The sequence below is a fragment of the Falco rusticolus genome, chromosome 7 (genome assembly GCF_015220075.1).
Source record: "Falco rusticolus isolate bFalRus1 chromosome 7, bFalRus1.pri, whole genome shotgun sequence".
NCBI classification, from domain to species: domain Eukaryota; kingdom Metazoa; phylum Chordata; class Aves; order Falconiformes; family Falconidae; genus Falco; species Falco rusticolus.
This window is the reverse complement of record NC_051193.1, coordinates 1,395,837-1,422,930: the sequence shown is the minus strand read 5'-3', so window position 1 is coordinate 1,422,930 and position 27,094 is coordinate 1,395,837. Positions and strand designations below refer to the sequence as shown.

At 40.0% G+C, this 27,094-nt stretch overlaps 1 protein-coding gene across 1 annotated transcript in view; it reads right to left on the bottom strand.

The window, feature by feature from the left end:
* The window catches only part of NEO1 (neogenin 1), a 211,954-nt gene that overhangs the window by 62,733 nt on the left and 122,127 nt on the right, over positions 1-27,094 (bottom strand). The window contains 2 exon segments of the mRNA XM_037394077.1: positions 13,856-13,976; positions 14,817-14,971. Coding sequence (XP_037249974.1) covers positions 13,856-13,976; positions 14,817-14,971 — 276 coding nt within the window.

Here is a 27,094-nt window from a genome sequence, read left to right as displayed (position 1 = left end):
TACTGATAAACACGTTCTGACCACGAGTCTGTTTTTTAAAGGAAGTCATAAAATCCATTCCGATAAAGAACACTCCTCCCATTTTCATTTCACGATGAAATGCTTTGGTGTAGAGGAAACAATTTATTTTTTTCCTGTCTCACAAAACAGCCATTAAAAAGGCGTGACAGTCCTCGCTGACGCATCACACAGAGGTGAGCCGGCAGAGCACAGCAGCCTCTCCTACAGACCTGAGCAGGAACCCCGCGGTTTAGATCAGATACCACAGTTTCAGGGGAGGATGTAAAGAAAAAAAGCCCGGCATGCATTCTGATCATGAGACTCACATAAAAAAGAAGGGAAAAAAGTCAAATATGTCTCTCCCTATCCCCGAGGAGTTTTAAACGGCTTTTAAACAGATTTTGTTATCGGAAAGAAATACTAACTGTAACTACATATGGCAAAATGATGGACATAATCTTAAAATTCAGTAGTGAATATTTCATCGTGCAAAAATATTTATTTTTTTAAAATGGACACTCCTTGAGAAAGGAGACTCGAACACACAGAGAGAACCCAAGGCAGTAAAAATGCATGTAAATGCACTGAAAGAGCCCTATACAGTTTATCCCCTTAATATAAATATTCATAAATTGAACTCTTAATGCAGAATAAAAAAAAAATATCTCTCGAGAACAGTAGAGCCTGCAACAATGTGTTGTAATTTGACTTTAATAATAACAGGAAAGCAATTATTTTATTTCAAAAGCAAATGTGTTATACTTGTGCAATACTCTTTATGGAGTAGTTCCTAATAAAAATACTGTGTATTTTTGGAAAGTGTTCATTTTTACAGCAGCCATTTGCATATTTGAAGAGCCAGGCAAGATTGCTCCCTCAGCCCAAAATTTCACTGGGACTCTGCCAATAACTCATTTTATCACCTTGAGCAAGTCACTTCCCCACGCCTTCATTTCCAATCTCACCTTTTGTGTTTTTCGCAGCGCTGTTCAGTTTTCCCTCACTGTTTGCATACGCGAGGTAACAGGGCCACAGTTGCTGTCAGCTCTGTACATGCTACAAATAATTAACAATAACAATTTCAACCAGCCAGGTTTAGGACTACATCACCGCTTTGATGGCAGAGCAGTACCAATACAGCACTACCATGATCAAACCACACCACTTGACTACTAAAGGATGTATTTTCAAAGGAACGCCGCAGGGTAATTCCTGTCTCTCCCTCTTTTCTCAGTAACAGCCTGAACTGAAATAAATTAACCCACCCCCAAGCTGCAGTTGTTTGTCCACCAGATGCAACTCCTGCTACTGTTCAACGCTGCTTCTTGTTGATAACTTTCATAATCCTTGATTTTAAGCTGAAATACTTTATTTAAATGATCATAATGCTCCCCAAATTTCCCTCTGGATAAAACATCCAACTCCCTGTGCAGCACACCTGCAGCCGATGTGTGCCACGCAGGGGCGGCTGCAGTGTGCGCAGGATTTCTCTGAGCGTTAGCCCACACTGTTTTCTCTGAGAAGTAACTTGGAAGTAAAAGATGATTTTGCTCAGTCTGGGATCTATTGAGACTTGAAACAACCCTGCAGCAAGAACTCTGGCAAGCTGAAGTTGCAACAGATGAGACTGAACAAGCTGTTTTTATGTCGAATTGTACTAATTTCTGCTAATCTCTTTATCAAACATCTACTTAACTTACATATCTATTTGTCTGTTATAGATACCTAGTGCACTCTTCTTTTCTTTTTTTTTAGCTTGAGACATGCAATGTTGTTTGGGTTTTTTCAAGAGAGAGAAGATCCCAGGCAAGCCCCAGCTCTCCTCTTTTCAGCCCCCACCGCGTACAAAGCGGCACTACTAGCTGTGGCACTGGGCTCGCACAGCCATTTCAGCGGCATTTGTGTTACCGATCCCACGTACCTGCCGCTCGCTGACCACTGACAGGCAACAGAAGAGAGGAAACAATCAAGAAAACGTGAAAATATCACCCCAGGACATTTCTAATGCAGTAAGAACAGTGACAATTTGCAGCTAGTTTCAACCCTGAATGCACATTATTAAAAATGAAATTTAATTTCTTTGTTAGATTAATTTTATTTCCTTATGGTATAAAACCAGCAGCATATTCAGGTTATCCTGGCAAGACTGCTGGGAAAATAATTGACATCAGAACTAAGACAGTCTTCTCCTAGATTCAGATATTCAGCTGTATGAATCCTATTACATATGCAACCAAACTGTAAACCAATCCTTTTTCCTTTTTCTCCAAATGGCATTTGGCTGTCTCTGGTATTACTGTATAATTTAGCAACTTTGAAATATAAGCAACCAATTAAAACCATATCCACACGTTTGTTCTCCCCTCTGGTGTGAGACTGACAAAATCTGATATTTTCCTTTACAACATGAGGCTAGGATCAATTACAAATTAAGGTTACTTCTGTCAATCTCCACAACCCTGTTTATGAATAATAAAGGCAGAGGAAATGCCTTCAGCAGTCACGACAGATATCAAGCTAAAGCTAATCCTGCCGCTATACTCTTCATCTAAACAAGAAAAAAAAACAAACCACTGAAAACAAACACCCACTGTGATACAATGAATGCATCCTATACCCACAGCTAACGCTCTCCACCCTTATTTTTATTTTCACCTCTATCCAGAAGCTGTGTTTGGGCAGAGAAACAACCAACCGTCAACTCAACAACTGCAGCTGGTCACACCGAACACATTTGCATTTGCTTACTACTGTTCCACAGATGCACAGTTTGGGTTCCTGGTAACAGGCATTGCTGACCACGTATTGACTAGTAAGGCAGTAGCCAAACTGCCAGAAACAACAATTATAGAAAATATAAGAGGATAAATGGAAGGTGTAATTGGTGGATTTGGAAGTGATATTACAGTAAGCGTATGGGCTTTGATTAGCCTTCCTTGTGGCAGAGGGACTTCTATGGGACGGAGAAACTCTATTGGGAATCCAGGGTAATGCAGAAGGGATGACATAAAACAGGGACCCAAAGCCTTTGGGACTGTTTCACAGTCCTCGCACAGCGTATGCACATCCTAGTTCTTCTCACTTTTGCTATGGTACCACAAATATAGACTAAATATAGGTGAAGGATAGAAAACATGAATTAATGCATGCTGAATGTTTCCTAAAATACATTGAAGCTTTTTGCTCCCACTGGTTCTTTCTATGCCTCCACCTAACATTCCTTATGTCTTATTCCTCTGTAAAATAAATAAGACATATAATTTCTTCAAATGCAAGTATCTCTAAACCATTAATTTCACTCACAAAAACCAAAATCAAACAGGTAACACAGTCCAAGTGTTTCAAAGTGTAACTGCAAAAGTAGAAATCACCGTAATGCATATTTGCTCTGAGCAGACTTAAAATCACGGTGCATGCAATCTGATATAAATACCTTCATGAGGTTTCAAATTTCTTTGCCAAGTCAACTGTAAATACAGTCATAAAACAAGAAATGAAAACTAATAAGCAAAATCAAAGCATCCTATAAATTTCGTTATGCCTTCCTGCAATTCACCGCACGCTGGCAAACATTAATCTATTACTAATTTTATCTAAATTAGAGCAATTTATTTAAAGTGCATGCCAACTTTAAACATGAATAGTCTATTGAATACAGAATATGAGAACTGTTTAGCTCCCAATTTCACAAAGTTAAAATTCTAGAAGTTTGAGATCTAGTGTGGCTTCGTTTAATCAGTTTGACTTCTCAGTAAGACTATATATAAAACAGGGGCCATAAAAAGGGAATAAATAAAGGCCATTTTTTAAACAGGCACTGAGTCAAGAAATGAAACTCACTGAATTAAAACAGCTTTCTGGCAATTTTGAACATACAAGCAGCCATGAGAAATACAAATGCTGACTTTCACTGATGAATAATAGCTAAGTAATGTAAATTAAAAAAAAAAAAAGTCTTTCAGCATTAAAGAGCACACACTGTTATGTTTACAGAAAATTAGCAATGAAGTGTATACAACCAGTAACAAAATATTCACAGAGTTTGGCTTTGGTTTTACAAAACACTGTTTGAAGTCAGTTTGTGATTTCAGATGCTGTTTATGTTCCTAAAACACAATTTCCAAATGAGACCTACAAGCTGTTCATCTATCATTCATATGAAGCCGTTTTGATAAGTTTAAGACAGTGATTGAGACAGCAAGTCTGGAAAAGCTCTTGCCTACATGTAACAAAGCGCTGCCATTATTTTTTAAAAACTTCATTATGCCATCAGTATTAAGGTTGTATTTGTTACATTTGTTGCTTTTAAATTTTTTTGCAGAATTGTGGCATCTACAGCATCCTGAACGCTTTCATTTAAAAAGATGAGCATTTATGCACACAAAGCTTTTTATACATGTGAATATGTACAGAAGAGCACAAAGCTTATGTGCATGTACAGCAGTCAATGAGGAAATTACCTTGATTTTATAACACAGTAACTGCCCCAAACAGCCAAACTATTTTAAATGGCACGTATCATATAGAAGATACGTGGCTCAAACATCACAGTCCCATAACCTTCAATATTATTCCAAATCTCAGAAACAGTTTTGACATGAACTGTGACAAACACTGTATGAATAGCACGGTTTAATACAGCAACTGGTTGCTTACATTAAACAAAGCCTTAAGTCTGCTTAGTAAAAACCCCACGTGTTGATATACGACAGACAAAGGGGGGGAGATTTCTCAAGGGAAGAGGAAATTCCCCTGCTAGTCCTGTCTCTGAAGATACTTGTCATAGCAGATTTTCCATCTTCCCACTTTTGGATCCTCTGCCCGTATCAGACCAGATGGGATCTCTCACATGTCCCCAGGTTTTCAAATCCTAGCAGAGCTGGTGCCCCTTTGCACAGACCTGCTGTCAGGTTCATTACTATTCCTGCTCCCTTGAGATCCACCATTCATTTCTTTCGAGTATTTTTTCCTCTGTACAGATAATTTGAATTCTTGGCTGCAAGGGTTTGCAGCCTTACTAGTCAGTCTTAATCTACAGATCATTTTTTCTCTAGTAGACACTAAGACTTCTTGTGTCCTTTTCTGATTTTCCTTAAGACACATGAAATTGTATAAGACAGAAAGAATGCGAAGACACTTCTGTTTGAGTGAGGAAACAGAACAGTCTTCAGGAGGAATACCCAACAGAATCCTCTTTTAGTCATTTTTTTTTTTTCATCTTGCTCTGACATTTCATCTGCAACACTGCATATTTTTCAAGTACTTCTGTAGTGTCCAAGAACTCCATAGAATTCCATGAACTGAGAAAATATGTGCTTTATTACCTCAACACCACCACTAAATGTGCTTGATTCGCAGTATGTGACTGCACGCAAAATACTCTAAAAAAATTACCTCTCTAAGATGTGAGCGCCTGAGAAATTACATTTGATATCTGTGAAACTATCCAGAATAGGTCCTGGAGTATGAGTTGTCTGCCTCTCAGCTTAAACCAGACAAGGGTACAAGTTAAATTTATGTAATTCTTTACATATGGAAAATGCTCAAAAGTCCAACAGTTTTTTTCAAACCAGAGCACAAGCCTCTTGGTGCCAACTTTTGGATTTCTTTCAACAGAAGCCAAAATCTGTCAAAAATAACTCATATTTGCCTCCTACAACAGAATAATGGAACTTACAGATACAGAAAACACAAAGTATTTCATATATGTTGATTTAAATAAAGCTTTTGACAAGGCATGACATTTTCAAAAGCAAGCAAATATCTTCCAGACAAGGCTACTACAAAAGTGGATTCATAACTGGCTGAGTGAAGGCAATATTGAACTGGGGGACACTGGAGGGGATGCTGAGTTCTGTACGATTCTATGTATTTTTTTAACAATCCAGATGATGGAGCGGAGAAAAGGCTCGTGAAGTTTAAAACAAAAGCAACGTTAGGAGGGCTGCAAGCACACCAAAGGGTGCATTTAGAATTTCAGAGTGGGTTGTCAAAGTGGAGAAAAAGCCTGAAAAAAAGCAAAGGTTCGGCACTCTACAAGTTAAGCAAAAAGGGTCCAAGGTTTGACTAACAAGAAGTTGGAAACCCAGCTACATCTGGGAATTGTTTTGACTGGCGTCGGTCTAGGGGTGCTCAAATAGCTTCTAAGAGTAGGATCTGATCCGCTGAAATCTCCAAGTCTGTGTCAGCCTGAAGTAACCTCCAACAATTGAATACCACTTGCAATATAGAAATGACAGATTTTCATCACATTCTTAGCTGAAACGGGCTGACCCCAGAAAACTTTGATCAGGCTTCTGATGTTTCCCACCCTACCCTACCAGGAGTCCTGTCCACCTCATTTCCCTGCTCTAAGACCTGAGATACAGCTCACGGCCAAACTCTGGCAGAGAAGTACCAACATAAAATGAAATTATTCATGCAGCAATGGTCCTTGACAGAATTCAATTACACAAAGAAAGCCACAATTTAGGTCAATAAATGATGTCTTTAAAACTCGCTCAGATTTAGGATTCACATAATGCAATTCAGCAGAGGAATTAATACTGTACAGTGCAACTGAAGTGGTGTTATACTTTAATCAAATTTGGTTTGTAATGTCAAACTACCACTGATACCAGACATTTATGTTTCTCCTAAGGAGATCAGCAGGAAAATACACACCACAAGATTGTCATAATTTGACTGTTACTTTAAGACTATACACAAAGAGATAAATAAGGTCAATTCACACCTCTCAGGCCAACAGTCCTTCAGATTCCTGGAATACTGCCAGTTCAGAGGCATCTCTGGGGCTCATCTGTGCAACCCCTCACTTGTGCAGAGCCACCTCTGACCAGGCTGCTCAGGGCCTTGCCTAGGCGCATCTTGAGTTGCTCCAAGATTAACAGAGATTTCACAACCTCCCTGGACAGCCTGTTGCAACTCCAACTACCCTCACTGTGTAACTGCTTTCTCTTATCTGATCGGAAATTATCATAGAACCATGGAGCGGTTTGGGTTGGCAGGGACCTTAAAGATCACCCAGTCCCACCCGTGCCAGGGGCAGGGACACCCCCCCCAGCCCAGGCTGCCCCCAGCCCCGTCCAGCCTGGCCTTGGGCACTGCCAGGGATGGGGCACCCACAGCCTCTCCGGGCAGCCTGTGCCAGCGCCTCGCCGCCCGCACGGGGAAGGATTTCCTCCTAATACCTACCCTAAATCTACCCTCCTTTTCCTGTTACCTCCATCGGCTCTATGCTGTCCTGCTGGTTGAGCAGTAAGATATTGCTAGGCTTCCATTCGTCAGGATTAATCGAACTCATTTCTCTCACAGTCGCAGCACATCTCTCACCACGGGCTCCAGCTCCCTCATTACCTTGCTATGTCTCCACTGCAGTCCCACCATGCCAATGTCTTTCTTGTGTTGTGATGCTTGAAACTGTCTTAACGTGGTCTCCCCAGCGACAAGGAGGGGGAAACAATCCCATCCCCCAACCTCCTGCCTATCCCACCAAGGCTCTCTCTGCAAAGCTCCTTGCCTGTTTGGCAGGCAGCCTCTGCGCCGCATGGCGTCACCCTGACCCTGGTGCCGGAATGCACGTCTGCCAGGGCTGCGCTCTGAGCTTCCCACCGGCTTCTCCAGCCCGCCGGGTCCCTCTCTCCGCAGTGTAGCTGCTGCTCCTCCCGATCCAGTACAACCCGCAAACTCACCACGAATAATCTCTGTCCTGTCGTCCCGGTCACCGATGAAGATAGGACCCCTCCCGTCACAGCATGAAGCCCCAGGTGGTGCCACCCGTTACTGGGCTGCCCCCCCACCAGCACCACTGGGAGCCTGCTGGGCCGGCCCGCCCTGCTCACCCCCACCGCCCGCCCTCCAGCCCAGATTTCCCCACTTCAGCTTCAGGGAAACTACTGCAGGTGGTGTCAAAGGCCTTGTAACAGGCAAGTAAACAATATCCACTTCTCTTCCCTCCTCTGGACCGCAGGGCCAACCATTTAATCTTAGAAGGCTACTGGGATAGCTGGACACAATTTGCCATTGGTGAATCCATGGCGGATTTTCCCCGTCATCATCACCCCTTTCATGTACCCATCACTTCGTTTCCAGGGGGCTTTGGTCCATAATTTTCCCCAAAAGGGTTCCAGCTCCGGCTGAGCTTTGTCTTCCCAAGCTCCATCCCTGCACATCCTGGCAACATCCCTCATACTTTCTTTTTGTGTTTGAGCCCAGTTAGGAGCACCTTCTTTACCCCTGCTGGTCTCCTGGACACACGTGCTCAAATTCCTGCACTCTGGAATAGACCACTCTTGTGCTTTGGGAAGACTGTCCTTCAGGATCAAATGGTTTGCCTCCTGCCCGTTAACACAATCTCCCATGGGAACCTGCCAAAAAGATCCCTGAACGAGTCAATCTCCTGTCTTGAAGTTCAAGGCTGTAATTCTGCTGTTTGTTTTGCTCAGTTCTCTTCGAAGCCTAAATTCAAGCATCTCACGATCACTGCTGCCGAAGCTGCTTTGACCCTTACCTGTCCTTGTTTGTTCCCGAACAGCAGGTCCAGCACACCTCCTCCACGAGACGTCCAGCCAGACACAGCCAGCCTGTGTCAAGACGTTCCCTGCAGCCCACCGCAGCACCTCACGGTATGAGCTCCCGCACCACACGGCCGCCATTCCAGCTCACACAGGTGGTTAAACCCCCACACAAATACCAGGGCCTGCAACCTCCAGCCCTGTGCAGAAAGCTTCATTGCTTCTCCCCCTCGGTTAGTTGGTCTCTAGCAGACACGCACGATCTCCATCCTCATGCATAAGCAAGCTCTCAGCTGGCTCATCACCCTTCCCAGGGTAAAGCTACAGACACTCGAGCCAGCCCCCTCATACAGCCTGACCCTCCTTCCCTGCCCCACTCCTCCAAAACGGCCTGTCCATCTCTTGCGCTATCCCGAGATGTCTTTGCAATCCCAAAGGATCTGCAACTACATGCAAGCTTCTAATTCCTCCTCCTTGGTTCCCATGCTGGTGATATCAATTCACATGCAGGATATCCCTGCTTGGATATAGACTATTTTCCATGAAAAAATTAAGTTTAAAGAAACAGATATTTCCACTACAAGAGATCTCGACGTGGTGTACTGCTTATACCTGCAGCACAGTCAATTCATTCCCACGAGGATCTCACTCCTGTACAACTCGCAGACACGGCACGGAAAGGCAGACACTAACTTCTGCAGTATAAAATTACAACCCTCATGCAGTATACACACCTACTGTGGAATTTTGAAGGTGATACAGTGCATCTCAAATAACATTTGGAAATTGTTCTCTAAATAATGTGGCATATTTGTTTACAGTCTACAATTTTTCTTTATACAGCATTCAAGAATCACTTTTTTTTTTTTATGCCTGAGTACTTGTCAGATGCCTATCACACAGGGGTGACAGGGAACCATCTGCCTCGCTCCCCCAAAGGCACCTCCTTTCGCTCATTACCACCTGTTCTTTTTTCAGTCCCCAAATGGCAATTCTGAGCAACGCTAGATACACTGGAAAAGGCCAGGTTACAGGTCCTGGCTGAATTTTTCAGTCTTGTCACTAGCATTTAACCTCCACGAAGAAAACCCAAATGCATCCATTACAGAGGTTTTCAGAGACCACACAAAATAATGCTGTAAAAATGATTACAATAAACAGGTTTGTTGTAATTAAGCATATTATCTCTCTGATCCATAACTGAAACAGGCAGAGGCTGACCAATCAGGATCAAATTTTAAGTAAAAATGGTTGGTTTTGTGTAAAAAAGGAGGGCGCAAGATTTGAGGTTGCCAAGAAAGTCATTCCCAAGGCATGACTAAGGTTCTTCCTTCTCACTGGGATACGTCGGAGTCCTCCATGGTGGCATTTGCAGGACACAAGAAAAGACCACCCACGTCTTCTTCAATGAGGCAGAGAGGACCAGTGGGAGTGCCAAACGTGAGCAGAGGGCAAGTGCAGAGGAAGGTGGTAACTGAGGTACTTCCCTTTCTTTAGGCAGTTCTTAAACTCTCCCCCAAAGGCAGACCAGGCAGCAGAGCCACAACTACAGTGACATTCCCAAAGGTTCCTGGCCTCCAGGGGAAGGTCCGTATCTGAGAAACAGGGGCACAATTTCAAATCTGAAGGCATCTGGAAAGCAGATGGGATGCTTTAGAACTCTCTTGCAGAATTCTACACCTGAAGTTAAGTACAGGGGATATCGGTAGGAGAAGAGTATTTAACTCAGACCATTCACCTGAATCCTACTCCCTCTCCTGTTGTCAACCTTCTCAATTACAAAGAGTTCTCCTAAAAATCTCCTCTCTCAATACCACAATTCTTCTGTCTATCCAGAAAAAGCAAAACTTGGTGACTCTGTACAAACAATCCAAGTACAGTCTTCTTTTCTAAAGGTATACAGATAATTAGAATTGAAAATAAAAAGCCACTCCAATAAGCCTTCAAATTACCCTAACATTTTTAGCCAGTCAATTCTTTAAATGTTTTCCATAAATAACTTCTGTATATACTGCAAGCTTTTTCAGAATTCTCAAATACAAAAGAGACCAACCCAAAAGAAACTTATGTCTGATCGACAATTATTTTAAGCTTATTCCAGCAGACGAGAGCCTACATATACACTGGTCTGTAGGGCTAGGCACAGCGTACACTCACATACATTCATGCATCGAAACTGTCGTGCAGCAAAGTGAATCACCAAAATACTGCTACCTGCAAAGTCAGAAATCTATGTCCAAATACAAAACCCCTTTTGTTGTAGCACATAATGACATTGTATACTTTATGCCTATTGTATTTAATTAAAAATTATGCTGCCTTCTAAGACTGAAGAAAATACAGATGTGGTCTTTCACTTTCAGACCAGTCAGAAACCCTTACAGTACACACCTCAACAGAATTCTGGATGGAACAGTATCGTTCCAGGCAGCAAAACCCAACACACTGGAAAATTTCTATACAAAGGGTTTAGGTTGAAACAAGTTAGTGTACAGAAGAGCCAACCAAGTGCTGACATAATATGCAAAGTAGAGTTTTATTGGTTTATTTCTCTTTAACCTTTCTCAGTGTATCTCCCTCAAAGCCTGAGTAACTATGTCTTTTCCAACCACCCAAACTCATCTCTGACGGCAGCCAACTACCTCCTTCCTTGCTGTCAACTACCACAACCAGTGCTGTAGCCCATTTACAGATGCCCACAAAATAGTCTTGGTCCATTTCTTCAACACTGGCCCATAAAAAAAATGTGTGTGCCCCCTCTGAGAAACTCATAGAGTCTTCTCAGAGAGAAACTCATAGAGTCTTCTCAGAGAGAAACTCATAGAGTCTTCTCAGAGAGAAACTCATAGAGTCTTCTCAGAGAGAAACTCATAGAGTCTTCTCAGAGAGAAACTCATAGAGTCTTCTCAGAGAGAAACTCATAGAGTCTTCTCAGAGAGAAACTCATAGAGTCTTCTCAGAGAGAAACTCAGAGGCTTCTACTTTATAATTTAAATTTAATTTATTAAAGATCAATTTGATATGATAAGCAAAGGAGTTAATGGGAAATTGTTTGTAAATAGCCAGATGTTTGCCAGTTCCATTCAGGAAGGAGAAAACAGAACAGCAAGGGAAGGGACACACTGCTAACTGGGAAGAACTTTGATGAACACTTGACATTTTTTCACTGAAATTACTCTTCCAGTTGGCAAAGTAGGTATTTCTCATCAACAGGTATGAAATGGAAAAAAAAAAAAAAAAGCTTTCTGAATTAATGTTCAGTGTTCAGAATAGGTTTTGCTCAAATTAGCATTTTTAAATTTTCATACCAAGTCAGATGTCATGAAAGAACTACTATATATGGTAACTTTTGCCCTCTTTCCCTGAATAGTTTCCTTCTTCACCGTCCATATAGTGTGAGAAGGTATCAAAATATCAATTATCTGTATTTTCTTCAACTGTGTATACCAGTTTTCATATATCACAACTAAAATAGAGCACATTCATTCCTAATTGCACTAGTTGTTATGCCACTACTCAACAATAACAAAAAAATGAAATGTACTTTCAGATGTACCATGTGGTTATCTTTACTGTTGGAAAATAACAACTAAAATGCATCAGTGTTACACAGGGAGTGCATTGTTAAAAACACTGCAGGCCATGTAACAGAACGATACGACTTCGGGGGTGTATCTTTACACCCGAAATGAGACTCCACCAACACTGCATCCACAATCCTTTGGCAGCATGCAAAAAAAAAAAAAAAAAGGACAGCATTATAAGGCAAAGTCCTTTAGCATAACAGGACAGGTTGCCAGAGAAGAGCAGGAAGGAGAAACCACTGGGCAAACAACAGGGGAGGGAAAGGAAGAAGAGTGAGACCACAGGAACTAAAATAATAACAGTACTAGCAATTAATAAACCACTACTGGGAACTGGGTGAAAGTACAAACTTGGACAGGGCTTCAAAACCCAAATGCATTAATTATTCAGTATTTTTCAAACGTGGAAAACAAGGAATAATGCTTCCGCTTGAGAGATTTGGAAACTACTCAGGAGATTCATGCATATAGCAGAAATAAAATTACTTTTAATAATTTTTCTGGCAACCTGATGACAGTAGGCCATTGCTGGATCCAGGTGCTGAGGAGGCTGAAATCCCACAGCTCTGTAGTATTAAAGGTACTGAATCCAGTAGAGGGCACCTTCCATTCCCCATGTAATTCTAGGAAGCACATGCATCTCTTCAGCCAGCAATGAAACGTACCCATATCCAAACGAGAATTCAGAAGAATTTATAAGTGCACAACTACTCTACAAAACAATCAGAAAAGAAATGGGAAATCTCTCTCTTTAGGGCACGCTTGTAACAGTGTACCCTCTGTACAATGAACACCAAAACCAGGTCTAGCAGATTCGCATCTGTTAAATGCAAGTGGGAAGTTACATCATGCCTCTGATCATACGTAAGACTGCTTCCCCTAAATTCTTTCCATCCAAATAAAAAAAGATATTAGAATTTTGAAGCAATACCCCCCAAACAGACAGGCAACACAAAAGCCCCCAAAAGCACAGAACTAATATTTTCTTGTCTGACTTGTCTCTCTCCCTCATCTTTCTTACTATTGGTTTTCTTCCTTGTGCTCTTAGAAATTTTTTTTTAAGGACTGTGTGACCTGAGAGAGCAAAACAAGCTGATGCCTTAGTAACGATATTTGTACTACCTCTTTTTCAGGAAGATACTAAGTCTTTAATCGTACCACTAATTATTCTCTTTTAACATCCAAAATATGCAATGCAGGACATTGCAAGAAGGTGAGCATTGTTAGTAATTCCACTGACTGAAGCACAGGAACAAATATTTATCTTAAACTGCAGCTGTAACTAAAAAAAAAAAATTTTACAGTTGCTGTTTGCAGAAATTACATAGCTTACTAGTTTTTAAATAGCAGAAAAAAAGCTTCTCACACAGGAATGACTTCAGTGTAAAATACTTCATTTGTGGTGCAATTCCTAAGTTCTTATTTTTCAGTTTTGTAATTTCAGTGATTGTTTTCATTTTGGCTATCCTGTTTTTTTAAAACTTCAGCATGCAACAGTATTTCAGATTTCTGCCTATGGTTTATTATTGCACTAAATATCTTCAAAATATTTTCCAGAATACAAGGTGAAACCTATAGAATTCCTTACTTTCCCCTAAGTAACTTTCAGTGTACAGAAGACAACACTGAATCACGCATATGATTTTAAAAACACATCCCACTCTAGCAGAGTTAAAGCTATAACACATGTGGTGGAAAAGGTCCCTTGAAATTGTTCCTCCCCATCTTTTGGCACTCTGCTGTCACAGTTTATCTTACCAAGGTCAAGTATTATCAGCTGGGCTCCAGCCTGTGCATTTCCAACATCATTTTCTGCAATGCACTGATAGAATCCTTCATCTGATTTCACCAGACCCAAAACTTGCAGATTATGTTCTTTCTGAAGAGTGAAGGAAAAACACAACACTGAAAAATGGGTTGCAACTGCAAAAACAATGGTGGTGTTATGGGACATTACTGTGACCGGAGAAACTTCTGAACAGTAACATGGAAAAGTGCATTTGGAGTTCCCATCAGCTTGCATCTCTCCCGCACTAAATCCTCCAATTATATGGTTTCAAAAAGCAGCAGCAGCTCTTACCAACGGCTATCATTTTCTAGCATCACGTATCACTGGCAAATCATAGAATTTCCACAGCCATTTTTACAATATTTTAAGCACAGAGTATAACTACACAGCTCATCGCTGCAATCCTACAACCTCAGGTATACCCAATTATACAACCATTAAGTTCTCAACCGTGTCTCAACAACAACTTCCCCTACATCTAGAATTTCCCTCTAGAAGTACTGCTGTGCCAAAACTCATGATCCACAACTCAGTTATGTTTATATTTCAGCTCCTGTTTGAAACAGTCATTTGCAAGACGGCTGCTGAAGACACAGCCCGGCAGTGCTCACGGCGAGCCCGCGCATTCACAGATTCAGCCAACAAAGTGCTTTTTGTCAGTGTTTGTGCCTCTGTCCCTTACGGAAAATCTAAGCTATAAAGAAATCAACTCATACCACATAAGCAACACACGTTAGTGTTTCAGTAAAATGACTGAATTATGGAGCATTAAGGGTTTCAAGAAACCATTTCTCTCCCAGGGCCCGAAAATCAATAGTACAAAAATAGGAAGCTGGTCCTATAAAAGAACCTAGCTTCCATGCGTATGTGTCAGAGGATTAACAGACAGGCCAACAGCTTAAAAAATTGTGAAACGGACAATGTACTTACAACGATTTTGAAATAGTCACTTGGTATCACCATGTCTCCATTCTTGACCCATTTCACAGTAGGAGTAGGTTTGCCAGTCACCTCACACTCAAACACAATGTCCACAGACTCATGAGCGTAAATATTTGCAGGCCGCTTCAGAAATTCAGGAGGAACTTCAAATAAAATGGAAGAAAGACAAAAGATGGTGTCAGCATCCACAAAACCACATCAGTTGTGCTCATACTCCAACACGCAGTGAGACTCAACACAGACAAGCTGCCTGCAAGGGCTCACGCGCCCGCACAGTGATGTCGGCAGACGTTCTCAGATCAGGGTTTGACAGAAGCCGATACGAGCTCGGCACCGTTTCAACATGATATTTGGGCCAGTTAAACAGCCAGCCATTTTAACTTGAAACGACCTCTGGAGAATACGTGAAACAAAAAATTGAACCGGGATGTATGAAGTGTAAAGTTAAGAAGTATTTTAAAACCAAGAGACATAGATATCATTTGGAAAAAAGAAATATTTCCATGGTCAAAGAACACGTTGCACTCTTATCTGCCATAGGCATGTTGCTGCACGCTGCAGTCCACAGCAGGCAGTGGATTTCAGACACCATTCACACTCTTCCTTCACCAACTCACAAGTTCATCTGAGCAAATCATTTAGTGCTTAGTTGTCCAACAGTTTTATGCCCCTTCCACAAATACAGAATCTTGTGGGCTAAGCTGCCCAGCAAGACCATGAAAGGTTATACAAATGCTTTCACCCCCTCCCGCAGCAAAGTTTATTAGTTTGTTAAATGGAAAGACTGTAACTTAGATTTGAAATTAAAAAAACAGGCTACGATGAAAAAGGCTATGTACAACTTTTTCTAAAAAGCTACACGTCGACGTATGGTAAGTCCAGCTGGAGCGCTGTAATCGGTGGTCATGCAGTCAGGCACTTAGAGCATGTAAGGGTGCACCATGATCAGCAACCAGTTACTTATTAGATAAAATCCTTCGGCTGATACACCATAGATTTTTCATGGAGTTCTTTGTACTCAATACTTAAGTCAGTAGGTAAACGAAAAGCTAAAATTGTATTAAAAAAGACTTCTTAAAAAATGAATGGACACAAAACTAAGATGAAAGTTTCCTAGGGTACCATTGCCTTGTGTTCCCCTGAAGAAATTCTGTTTATCAAATAGACAGTGATGTACTGACCCAAAGATTTTCTTCTCTGGTTTGTGTAAGCCCAAGAAACACTATGTACAGGACTACACACACCTTTCGTATTACAGGTATGTACACAAAGATGTGTATTTCATTGCACAGTAAGACAGACAGGTTCTTCATTTAAGACATGTACCGAAAGTGTTACCTCTGGGTCTTGGCCGCTTTTTTAAAAATGTCATGTCCTTAGAGTAAGATTAATTAAATTAAAGATATTTCAAATATGTAAAAACTCAGAAATAGAGATTTTTTTGGTAATACAAGCCACGAAATGTTCAATGCACAGACATATTAAAAAACTTCTGTGAGCAAATGTGCCACCAAGAAGCATCACGCTGCGTAAAAGGACTCTCCGCTTCTTCAGCTCAGTGCCAGGAAGAAGAGCTGCTCACAGGCACATACTATTTGAATATATTCTATTATGAGGAGCATTCACCTATTTATTTGTTTTTACTACACTCACCAACATAAGGGCAATTTACTTATGTTGGCAGGTCTGATTATTCAAGTTCCAGGAAATCAAAAGCAGCCTTTTGCCCTTTAATATTTATCCAAGAAAGTCAATATGGAAGGGATACAGAGTTTAGACAAACATCTTACACGCTTCACCTATCAATGGGATTTACCTCATGCTAGAGCATAAGGAATACTAAACCATGTTTTTACTTCTTCCTGTGAAATGACTGTACACATTTGTAGGTGGATGTAATATTTTTAAAACCAGATAGCTGGAGACAAGCAGCTCTCTAACACAACCCACACACCCCCCAATTTTCTGATTATAAGTTAAATAAGAGAACATTAACATATGGAAATACTTATTTATAGAGTAGGAGGATGGCTTAACTCACAGATAAGCCTGCAAATCTATACCAGAAACTACATAAACATGTACATAATATTAACTGCTCAAACTGTCTCACTTAGGAGCAAAAATCAGGATGGGGCTGAGTCCAGTTGCCTACGACTTCAGACATCCATTTCACATCAACTTTCCATAAATTTACTAAACACACCGTAAACTCCACATTAAAATGATTTAGAAATTTTTGTACTTACTATCTATATTAGATGACTATAATAACTGTATATAACTCTGACATTTGAAAACTGTCTTCTGTATTTATTTGTGGCCAAATTGCTATTACTTATTCTTTATGAAAACAGTGCCTTTCATTTTAGATTTGTATTCCTCCCTGGCATTTATCCTCAGCATTTCTATCTATTGTGAGCTGCACTATTTCTCCACTCCTTTCCCATATCCCAGCCTTGGTTTTGGCAGGCACACGTCATGTTTGCTTAGTTCTGGTATGTCAAGTCGCCCACACCCTCCTTGCAGACTCTCTGTATTTGCTCTAGTTTGAATTAATCTTTGCAGCCACTAGAGTTTCAATTATTTACATGCAATTTCAGATGTGTCTCACCACTGACTTGAAAAATGGCATAAATACAGTGTTATCACCACAGCAAATATCTTGCCCAATTCATTCTACTACCGTATTTGCCCTTCCCTAGATGCAACGTCCTGATGTCAGCCTGTGATAGATCATTGCTCTCTCATCATTAGCCATTTTTAACTAATGACTGATTTTGTTCCAGTCTCCTTGCTCAATAGTGTATGTTCTCACTCCCTTTTAGTCTCTTTCTCCACATGTATACATATACACACACACACACACACACACACACTGATACTTAGAAAGGTTACATAGTTGAAAAAAGGGAATGTAAAAATTTGAAACATGAAAGATTAGTTTTTCCATGACTGTACAATATTCCTATTTCCGTAACATTCATTACAGCCCAACATTTAATCCCTTAGCCACATACTACACAGGAATCTTAATAAACACAACCCAATAATATTCACTGTCAAAAGCACAAACCTTGTCTAAAAAAAATCATCTGATGACCTCAAGAATACATGCAAATTGCCGTACTGAGTAGCTACACTGGAAAACTCAAGGATGAGAAACAGGATCTGTAAGAAAATTTCAGTAAAATCACAAGTGGCTCTTACAAAAAACCCAGCTGCTCTGGGGTTAAGACTGCCTTTGCCAAAGTTAGTTACTTTATCAAAAGAAGTATTATGATATGATTTACCTTTATTTAAACCACATTTTTATCCAGTTTTCTATTTCCTTCAATGTGTTCAATGCTTACCTCTTTCAAAAACATATTGAGACACCCTTTAATCTCTGAAACGATGAGCATAAAGCTCACGGAGGCAACACAGCAGCCCTTCCCTCAGGAAGAGGAGCATCAGAAAGGGCAAGCCCCTGCTCTCGGTATGCACACGCTGTCTGCCCAGCACAGACGGTACGGTGGGAGGATCCCATCACAAATTCTTGAAGACAGACATCTCTAGCAGTACTCTGTATTTTCCTCATTGAATACATTGCCAGCACTTTAGACCTCCCTCAACATCCACCTACCAAGAGACTTCCATCATACCTAGCAGAAAACAGGTATGTTTTTAAAAGCAAACCCAAAACTGAACACAGAAGAACGAACAGTAGTAGCCTGGGAACGGCCATCGCTAATCTGAAAGGTTGATGGACAAGGAGAGGGTAACAAGGAGGGAGCAGCACCATAAGGGAACAGATGGATCATCACATCTGAAACAAAATTAGTGCAAAGTAAAGTTCTGGAATTATTTCCGTTTTCTCCACTAATGTTTAACTTGTAACAAAGACATTTGGAAAGTACTCAAGTATCATTAGCAACTTTACAGCTTTAACTTGCAGCATCATCCACCAGCAGGCATTAATATTGAATCATAAGATTCAGTATCTTTTTGCCACAAAAATGAAGGTTGAACTAGATACCCTATTATCTGCTCTCAAATATTTTTGATTTAGGAGATTAAGAATTTGAAACGTACTCTTTTTTCAAAGTGACTTTGCTTTTCTGGGTTTTGGAGCAAATGCCAAACTGCTTACAAAGGGATAATAATACGAGAAGTGCTCACTTTATTATCAATTACATTCCAGTTAATGAATAAAAACCACTTTTAAAATACACTTTTATAGTTTAACTATGTCAGTGTTTAGCATTCACACAGATTAACACAATGCAAGTACAGATGTTTGTGGTAGAAAAGTTAAATTGATAACCAGAAAGCAAATGAACCAATTACCATATAAAATAAGATTTGTAATGGAAGATTATGTGTTCCGTTACCAAACAGACAATTAAACTTCAAAGAAGACTTGGCAGCTCAGCCCACTCTTCTATTCCTCTTAACGTTAGCACGCAAGTAACTATTTAAATTGCAAGATTCTTGCACAGAATTCCACATGCACTGTGGCACCATTAGAGAGTCCCTGTCCAAGAGTATCTTCCACCCGTTTGTAGATTTAAAAACAAAGTATTTTGATCATAACAGTGATAATAAAAAAAAGAAAACCCAGCAATCTACATCAGCAGTTGATTCAAACTTCTAAACTAAATCCCAGTAAAGATGAAATATTTGAAAAATATGTTTTTTTAAGCCAACAGCTGTAAAATAATGGAAAGAGCTGAGGAACGACACATATGCAAGAGGAATTGCACCAAGTTGAAGTGGAAATGGGAATGGATGCTGGGCACAGACCCCATTCCACTAGTTGAGGTGATCAGGAGGGAATGGAAACGAACTACCCCAACTCTGCAGCACAGTGCCATATGGGACCGAAGCAGAAAGCTCTGCTCTTCGTCCTCACACCTCAGCACAATCCAGTAGAGCAGATTCACAAGGAACAATGTCGGCTTAAGGACCCACATTGTCTGTGTGTTATGTTTTAAAAAGTCAAGGATTAGAAACCTTTGGATAGCTACGTGGAGAGTATTAAAGAGCACCATTTATTCTGAACTTTACAGAACAATTGTTTCTTCAAATGTCTTTTCAGTGGTCAGTAGCTCTTGCCTGTTCTCATTAAGAAAGAAATTTCGTGGCCTTCAGGGGTACAGTCGACAGAATATATTTTCCATTCAGCCATCTGTACTGCTTCAAATGAGAGAGAAATTAATTACATTCAATCCTCCTCTCCATCTCTTGAAGAGGAGCTTTCCTTCAATCTCACAATCACTGATGTAAGGACAAAGGTTTCTGGGTCCGCAATCCCATTTCCAACCTGAAACATCAAGCCAAGCTATAACTACACAAGAAAAGGAAAAAATCAAGTTCTGCACAATTAACTAATCAGAACTCTCTTGGTTACAAGCACAATGAACCTTCTCCCACAGTAACCCAATCAAAATGCTGCTATTCTAGCTAAGATCTCATTTTTATGCACATTAACCTCGCCCAAAAGTCAAATTTCCTCCACGTTGCTCCCCAGAAAGATGAAGAAAACCATAATGGTGGCAAAGCAGCAATTCCTGATAATCAGACTTGAGCGACAAAGAAAAACCTGCAGAGGCAGAAAAGTGACCTCAAGCAGGCAGGCCATTTAGACCACTGTAATGAGAAAAAAAAATCTAAAATTATTTTTAAAAAACATATCCAAAAGAGAAGTAGGCATTATGTCCAGTACTCCTCAAAGGTCAGGCAGCTGCAGCTGCACCATTAGCTCACTTCCTAATACATTTAAAACAGTGTCTGTCATACATGAAGCGCATAAAAATAATCTTATTTTGATGCAACAGAAACATAGACTGCAAACTGTACCTTAAAAAGATTTACTCTCTTTTTAAAAAGCATTAATAAATATACTGATGGTCCAAGCATAGCATCAGGCAAAAATAACATAAACGTGATCCACAGTAAAAGGTAGATATCATCTCTGTTACACTGTTCGGTTGTTTCCCCATGTCCTCTATCACCTTCCTCGTTCCGTGCAGATGAATTACTGTCTTTGCTCCCATCAATTCACCAAACTCCTGCAGACATGACTCTGCTGTTAACTCCAAGTCCCTCCAGCGATGTGACTATACAAGCATCCCATATGTATAACATGCTGGCTCACAGCACAGGTGCAACACCCACTTTGTGGTCCTCCCTACCCATAAGTTAAAACTCATCAGTACCATTAACTGAAGGAGCTTTTGACTAGTCTAAACAGGCCTCTGGTAAGTCTGGAGTGGTGAAAAGCATCACCTCTAAGACAGGAGAACTTCTTCCACCTGTGATTGCTGTCGTAGCCACGAGCAACTTGAAGCAAACCCCAAGATCTCACTCAGCATCGCAGCATCACAAACTGACAAAACAGCTCACACCAGGATTAAATTTCCTGATTAAGTATGATGCATTTTGTCACCTGCGCTTTTCTACAGCATGAACAAAGAATATGCATTAAACCCACTGCAGGCCCATTCCCTTTGCACACTGAATCAGTGTTATAATTTCCCCAACAGTCTAAGACAGCCAAAGGACTGAAATGCAGTAACTGAATTTCTGAATAGAAATTATCTAAGACAAGACTGAAGTAGTCATTTCTGCTGCCTCAGCCACCTACAAATGCCCTCAATCCCCAAAAATTAGGAATGTGTTTTCTGAAGTCACACAATTAAATCATAGTTCTTGTCAACATCCCTTCATCCCCTTCCTTCCATACTTTTGTCCATGACAAATATTTCTTTAGCAATCAATGCTTACCATTCAAATACAAAAGTGTTTTCCAATTCCAAAAGTCCTCACGCACACCAAATAGCAGATATAAAACCTAAGCAGACCGCATACACTTTCATAGCATATCTCCAACTAATCGTGACTTAAGCATACTTGGTCAAATGACTTCTTCCACTTTATAACTACATTTCTGATGGACACTATGGGTAGAACCCCTACCTTGTATTTCAGTTAACAACCAGGATTACCAGTATTTAAACCGAGCATTTTACTATAAAAATCCTTCCACATCAGCCTAAAATGGTAAGCCCAGAAGATTTATTTTCTCCTCCATGGAGAACAAGATATTCCATTAGGATATGCTACAAATCCTATTAGAATCCTCATAAAGTTAAAAATTTTAACAACTGCAAGTTTGTTTCTAAGAAGGATGTAACTCCGCAGTATGATGATCACCCTGTTAATCCATTCCATCGCACCCTGAGTCAGTATTAACACATGCAGTGGTATCACTGCAACACATAAGACCTTCTCTAAATCTACCTGTCAAGTGACAAACTGTTCTATTTTAATAAGATGTTTGACAGGATTTAAAAATCTTCGAACTTTTTTTGTAAATCTGCCAAAGCGAAGGGTGTTTTCGTGGATAGTTGCATGGCCAAATCCCAGCACAGGACATAATTCTATTGCCTGGGATGAGCTCGCTTTTCAGTGCTCACTCCAGAGAAGACTGCATCACCTACGGCGTGCATTTTTATTTAAACTAAGAGTGATTTCCTTGCTCAGTTAGCCAAAACCAACTCATTTCTGTCAGGCAGCTAGCACAACACATAGGGCAGACTGATGAAAATGTTTGAAATTATTTGTGTTATCACAGGGGTCCCACGGAGCAGACCCACTAAGTGTTCAAGTACTGCAAGGCGGACAATGAAATCAAACAAAATCAGGATAAATTATAACATTGAACCATTAAGGTGAGAGCAACAGTTGCCAAATGTCACAGTTATGTCTGATATTCACCTAAGTCTATGAAAATGTTTTCTGCTTCATGGTATCAGTGTAATAACAAACTAGTCAGGAAGCTTACTTGCCTTCTGAAAACATGTTTTCCCAAATTTTTGCTTCTGCTTCAAAATGACATGACATCCTTCACCTCCTACCATTTGCACCAAAACACAGATAAAACACATAGATTGATGTTTGACAGCAGAACTTGCAAGTATCTTTTATTTCCATGCTATAGTTGTACAAATTAGCAGGTTTTCTTCAAATGTACCTTGGAAGAAAAGAAATGGAAATTACATTTGAAATGGAAATGGGGAATTAGAATGTTCTTCCTTAAAAATGGCAAAGGTATATGGATAAGTACTCTGAAAAAAAGAGATTTAAAAACCAAAACTATGTCGCAGGCAAGTCAAAAGTCTTCCCAACATCTGAGCAGGGCTGTCATGTCCTTAAAACACACTTAATATGCAGCTAGAAAATTTGCATAGCAAACAAAAGCTGACAAAAAGGAGTCTTTTTAGAAAAATATACACGGAATAGAAAACTGTCAAATAAAAGAAAAAAATCAGTGTACCAAGACACAAAAAGGTTATAAAAATGTAAACTACGACATGCACAGGATTTTTTATTGCACAAAAAGCAAAGTTCCAGTTTATGAACAGAAGCTGCAGATGAAAGTTTCAGTGCTAGTGACACTGTATCATTTTTCTTACCTAGTAAGGTAATGACTGCAGGTGTCTGTTTTTAACAAATAAATGACTTTTTTTTACATTTTAGAAAATCAAAAGCTAACGTGCCTATAGATAAATGGTTCCCTGTCTATGGCATCCTGACCAGCAGGAATGCTTCCCCACTTCTTTACCAGATGGAGCAGAGAAAGGGGCTAGTCTTGTGTCCTACTAGTGCTCTCTGGTAGCCTACGTCACACTCTGCTCACCAGGCAAAGGCTGAACGAGCACTTCATGTTCTGTGCTTTTGCTTCTGTGGACTGTCTGGCGCTTTACAGCTTCCCCCACAAATGCTGAAACATCTACACAGAGCTATTACTATTTCAGTGGTGGGAGAAGGGCAGGGGGTGACCAGAATGCATTCGAGTTGGTTTGAAAACAAATATTTTATATTTGCATTGAAAAACTTTCATTCAGCAACTGAAGTATGAACTATCTTTCAGAGGGCAGCCCCTAAATATGCATTTCAGAAGCAGAAAGGTCAAAAACCCCTAAACATTCAATGATACTACAACTACCAAGAAACCAGGTAAGGATGAATAGTACAGAACAATAATAACACATAATAATTAGAAAGGTAGAATAAAAATGCCAGGATATAATTCAATGAAGGTGCATTTCTTTTTCAGGGAGCAATAATAAACTGCCCATTTACATAACAGGAAGGAATAGTGATAAACTTTGCAGAAAAAGGTCTGAAAAACAAGGACTTTATCAGAGATCAGAAATACAACCATGAATTAAACATGACTCCCAGTATCATACTGTTATGGAAAGAAGTGATCATATGAGGGAGGTGTAACAGTAGCTCCTGAGACTCCTCTTCCATCCAACACGCACTAATGCCTCAGCTGACCATGTTATTTGAGCACAACATTTCAAGGAAAACATGAACCCTGATTCACAAGAAAGCAATGAAAGTGATCAATGACTCAGAAAATTGGCTCCAAAAGAAAAAAAGGAAGTCCTGGATTCAGTTATTTGAGCAAAGGCAAGATTAAGCAGGCATGCAATCAGACACCTCAAATAGGTAAGAGAGCTTAATACAGAAATACTGCAATAGATAGAAAAACAGTGTGTGTGTGTGCATGTGTATATATATCTATCTCCACATATCATTCTTGCACAGGAAGAACTCCTACACAGGAGTAACATCTAGATTCTTGCCCTGTTCTTGAAAATATAATACTCTAAACAATTAATTTCTCACTCCTCATCTTTGATAAAGAAAATGGGTTCTTCTTTTCAGTACAAGCTTTAGTGAAACAAACCCCGTTTTCTAAAGCAACGGTTATGAACTACTAAATATGCAGGAGACTACATATTCAGCAAAAACTCTCATTAAAAGCTGTGAGCCATTAGTTTGGCACATGGATTTGGACTGCAGATAATTGGAGGTCATGTACGCATACCCACAAATTGAATTGTCTGGGAAGTTTTCCAGGTGCAGAAACATACAGCAAGTTCTCCGAGCACCCTATACACTAGCAGTATTTTTCTTTTCGTTTTTCATTTGTGGGGCACCTTAGCAGTTGCAGCCCAATTCAGTACACTAATTGCACACTGACATTAAGCCTTTGGCAAGATTGCAACATCATCCACACTGCCCTTAATCCTATCTATACAAAGGTAAGCGTAAATAATGTCCATTCTTGTCAGCCGATCTGTTCGGCAATAGTGAGAAGTGTTTAGAGAAACTACCTTATCTAACCAGTATCTGCTGAAGATGTAGTGTCTGCTTCGCACGCTTTCACAGTAACACTACCCTGATAACTGGTGAACAAAGGTTGCTTATCAGCAGGACACATCCAGGAACATAAAAACACAGTGACAGTTGCACAGTGCCACACAGCAGCCAACTGCAGGTATCAAGGATAGAATGAAAAAAGCACAAAGCAATATGTCTCTATACATTCTCCCAGCGTCAAGCAATCACTGGACAAGGGACTTCCCAAGAAAGATAATATAGCTTCACATCTACTCATTCTGGTTAGATTTGGCTTTTAAAAACCAGTTCAGGCTGCTTTCTGGATCCAGGTAAGCCTGCAACATCCATAATGCTCACAGCAGTAAGATCCATGCATTGGTCCCCGAGAAAATTTACCATTTTTTGCATGTCTTTGAGTCAATCAACCACATGATGTCTCTTGGTTCTTGCAAGAGAAGAGGAACAAGCATTCATTTCCTATTTGCGTTCCCCATAGCACTCATGATTTTACAGAAAAGTACCATTTTCAACATTCTACACGTCTTCTATCATCCTTGTTAAAGTCTACAACTTCTTCGGCTTTACTACACCTAAGAGCTTTACTGCATTTAGGAGGGGAGGGAGCAAGAACTGCTCACAGCATTTGATGTATAGGACCATCACAATTTTGACAGTGCCATAATGATTTTTCTGTTTTGGTGCCTATTCCTTTCCTAAAAATTCTTAACATTTAATTTGGGTTTTTAAGATCTTGCATTTTCCAAAGACCTACGAATTATAACTTCAATATTTTATGCCCGTGCAAAACCTGGCAGCTCAGAGGCCACTACTATATAAATTTATAGAACTATGTTTAACTTTATATACCAATTTACAGTACATTGAACTTCACCTGTCATTTACCTGCTTAATTGTTTCTTGCACAACAAGGTGTTTCTGAAGCTCTTCCCAGACAGCAGTCAAACTCGCAGCCCCACTCAGCTCAGCAGCAAAGCAAACCGTCCCCTTACAATCCCCTTCTCCAGATAACCTAAAAATGCTGAGCAGTGCAGACTCTGCTCCATTTCTTAGTTCCACTCTAATTTTCTATCTGTTAAACAACTTATTTACTCTTTTTTATCTCCACAAGGTCACTCCCTCTGACTCCACAGCACCATCATTTGAGGCTCTTAGTGAGAGAAACAGCTAGAAATGTTCCGGGAATGGAAGAGTCCTCAACATTCTTCAAAAGGTTCTCAACAGTCAAGTGTGTTTTATTTCCCCACAAAACATACACAAACGGATTCCATACATGGTATTTCCCAAATGTCTAACACCACTATATTTTAAAGTAATTTCTGTCAATTCAGCTGGTCCAGACACCAGATTAACTCATGCACAGTTTCCCAGATTTCCCCCAAAAGACTTCTAAAAAACCTCATGTCACATTGACCAACTATCTTTAGTCTCATTTTTTTTATTGGATTAGCCAGTTGAAGTGATAGGTAACACACCACACTTGGTAACTCAGGATTAACTTGGTAACTTAAACTCGTTGAGAAATTCTAAGTGAATACCATCTGGTCCTGATGAATACTTACTGTTCACTTTATGGATTTGTTTTGAAATACATTTTACTAGCTCTACAATTTCAGGTAGTACCCCCCCACCAACTCCCTCTATTTTAAGAAGGAAAATAGATTTTTTTTAAAAAAAGAAACCTCCAATTTTGCAGACAACATTGATATCAAGAATTCACTTTTCTGCTTCAGGCCATCTTCTCACCCCTTTCTCTTTATGTTCAATCATCTGCCAACCCTACAGTTTCTCCGACAGGCTTGGAAAAAAATATTAGAAGACTATTATGTTATTAGCAAATGATTGAAAGCTTTGTATTATTTTATTTGCATATAAACATGAGAAAAATTTTCTTGACCTTGTTGTTAGGAGATTTTTGGTGGGGTTCTGGGGGTGGTGGTTTTTTTGTATTTCCAATATAACTTTTCACAGGTGTTAGGCATTTACTGTGATAGTTCCTTAAGCACCACACCACTTGCCAAGTATTTAACCATTTTGGCTGTGCCTTTGCATTTTCAGTAAGCTTT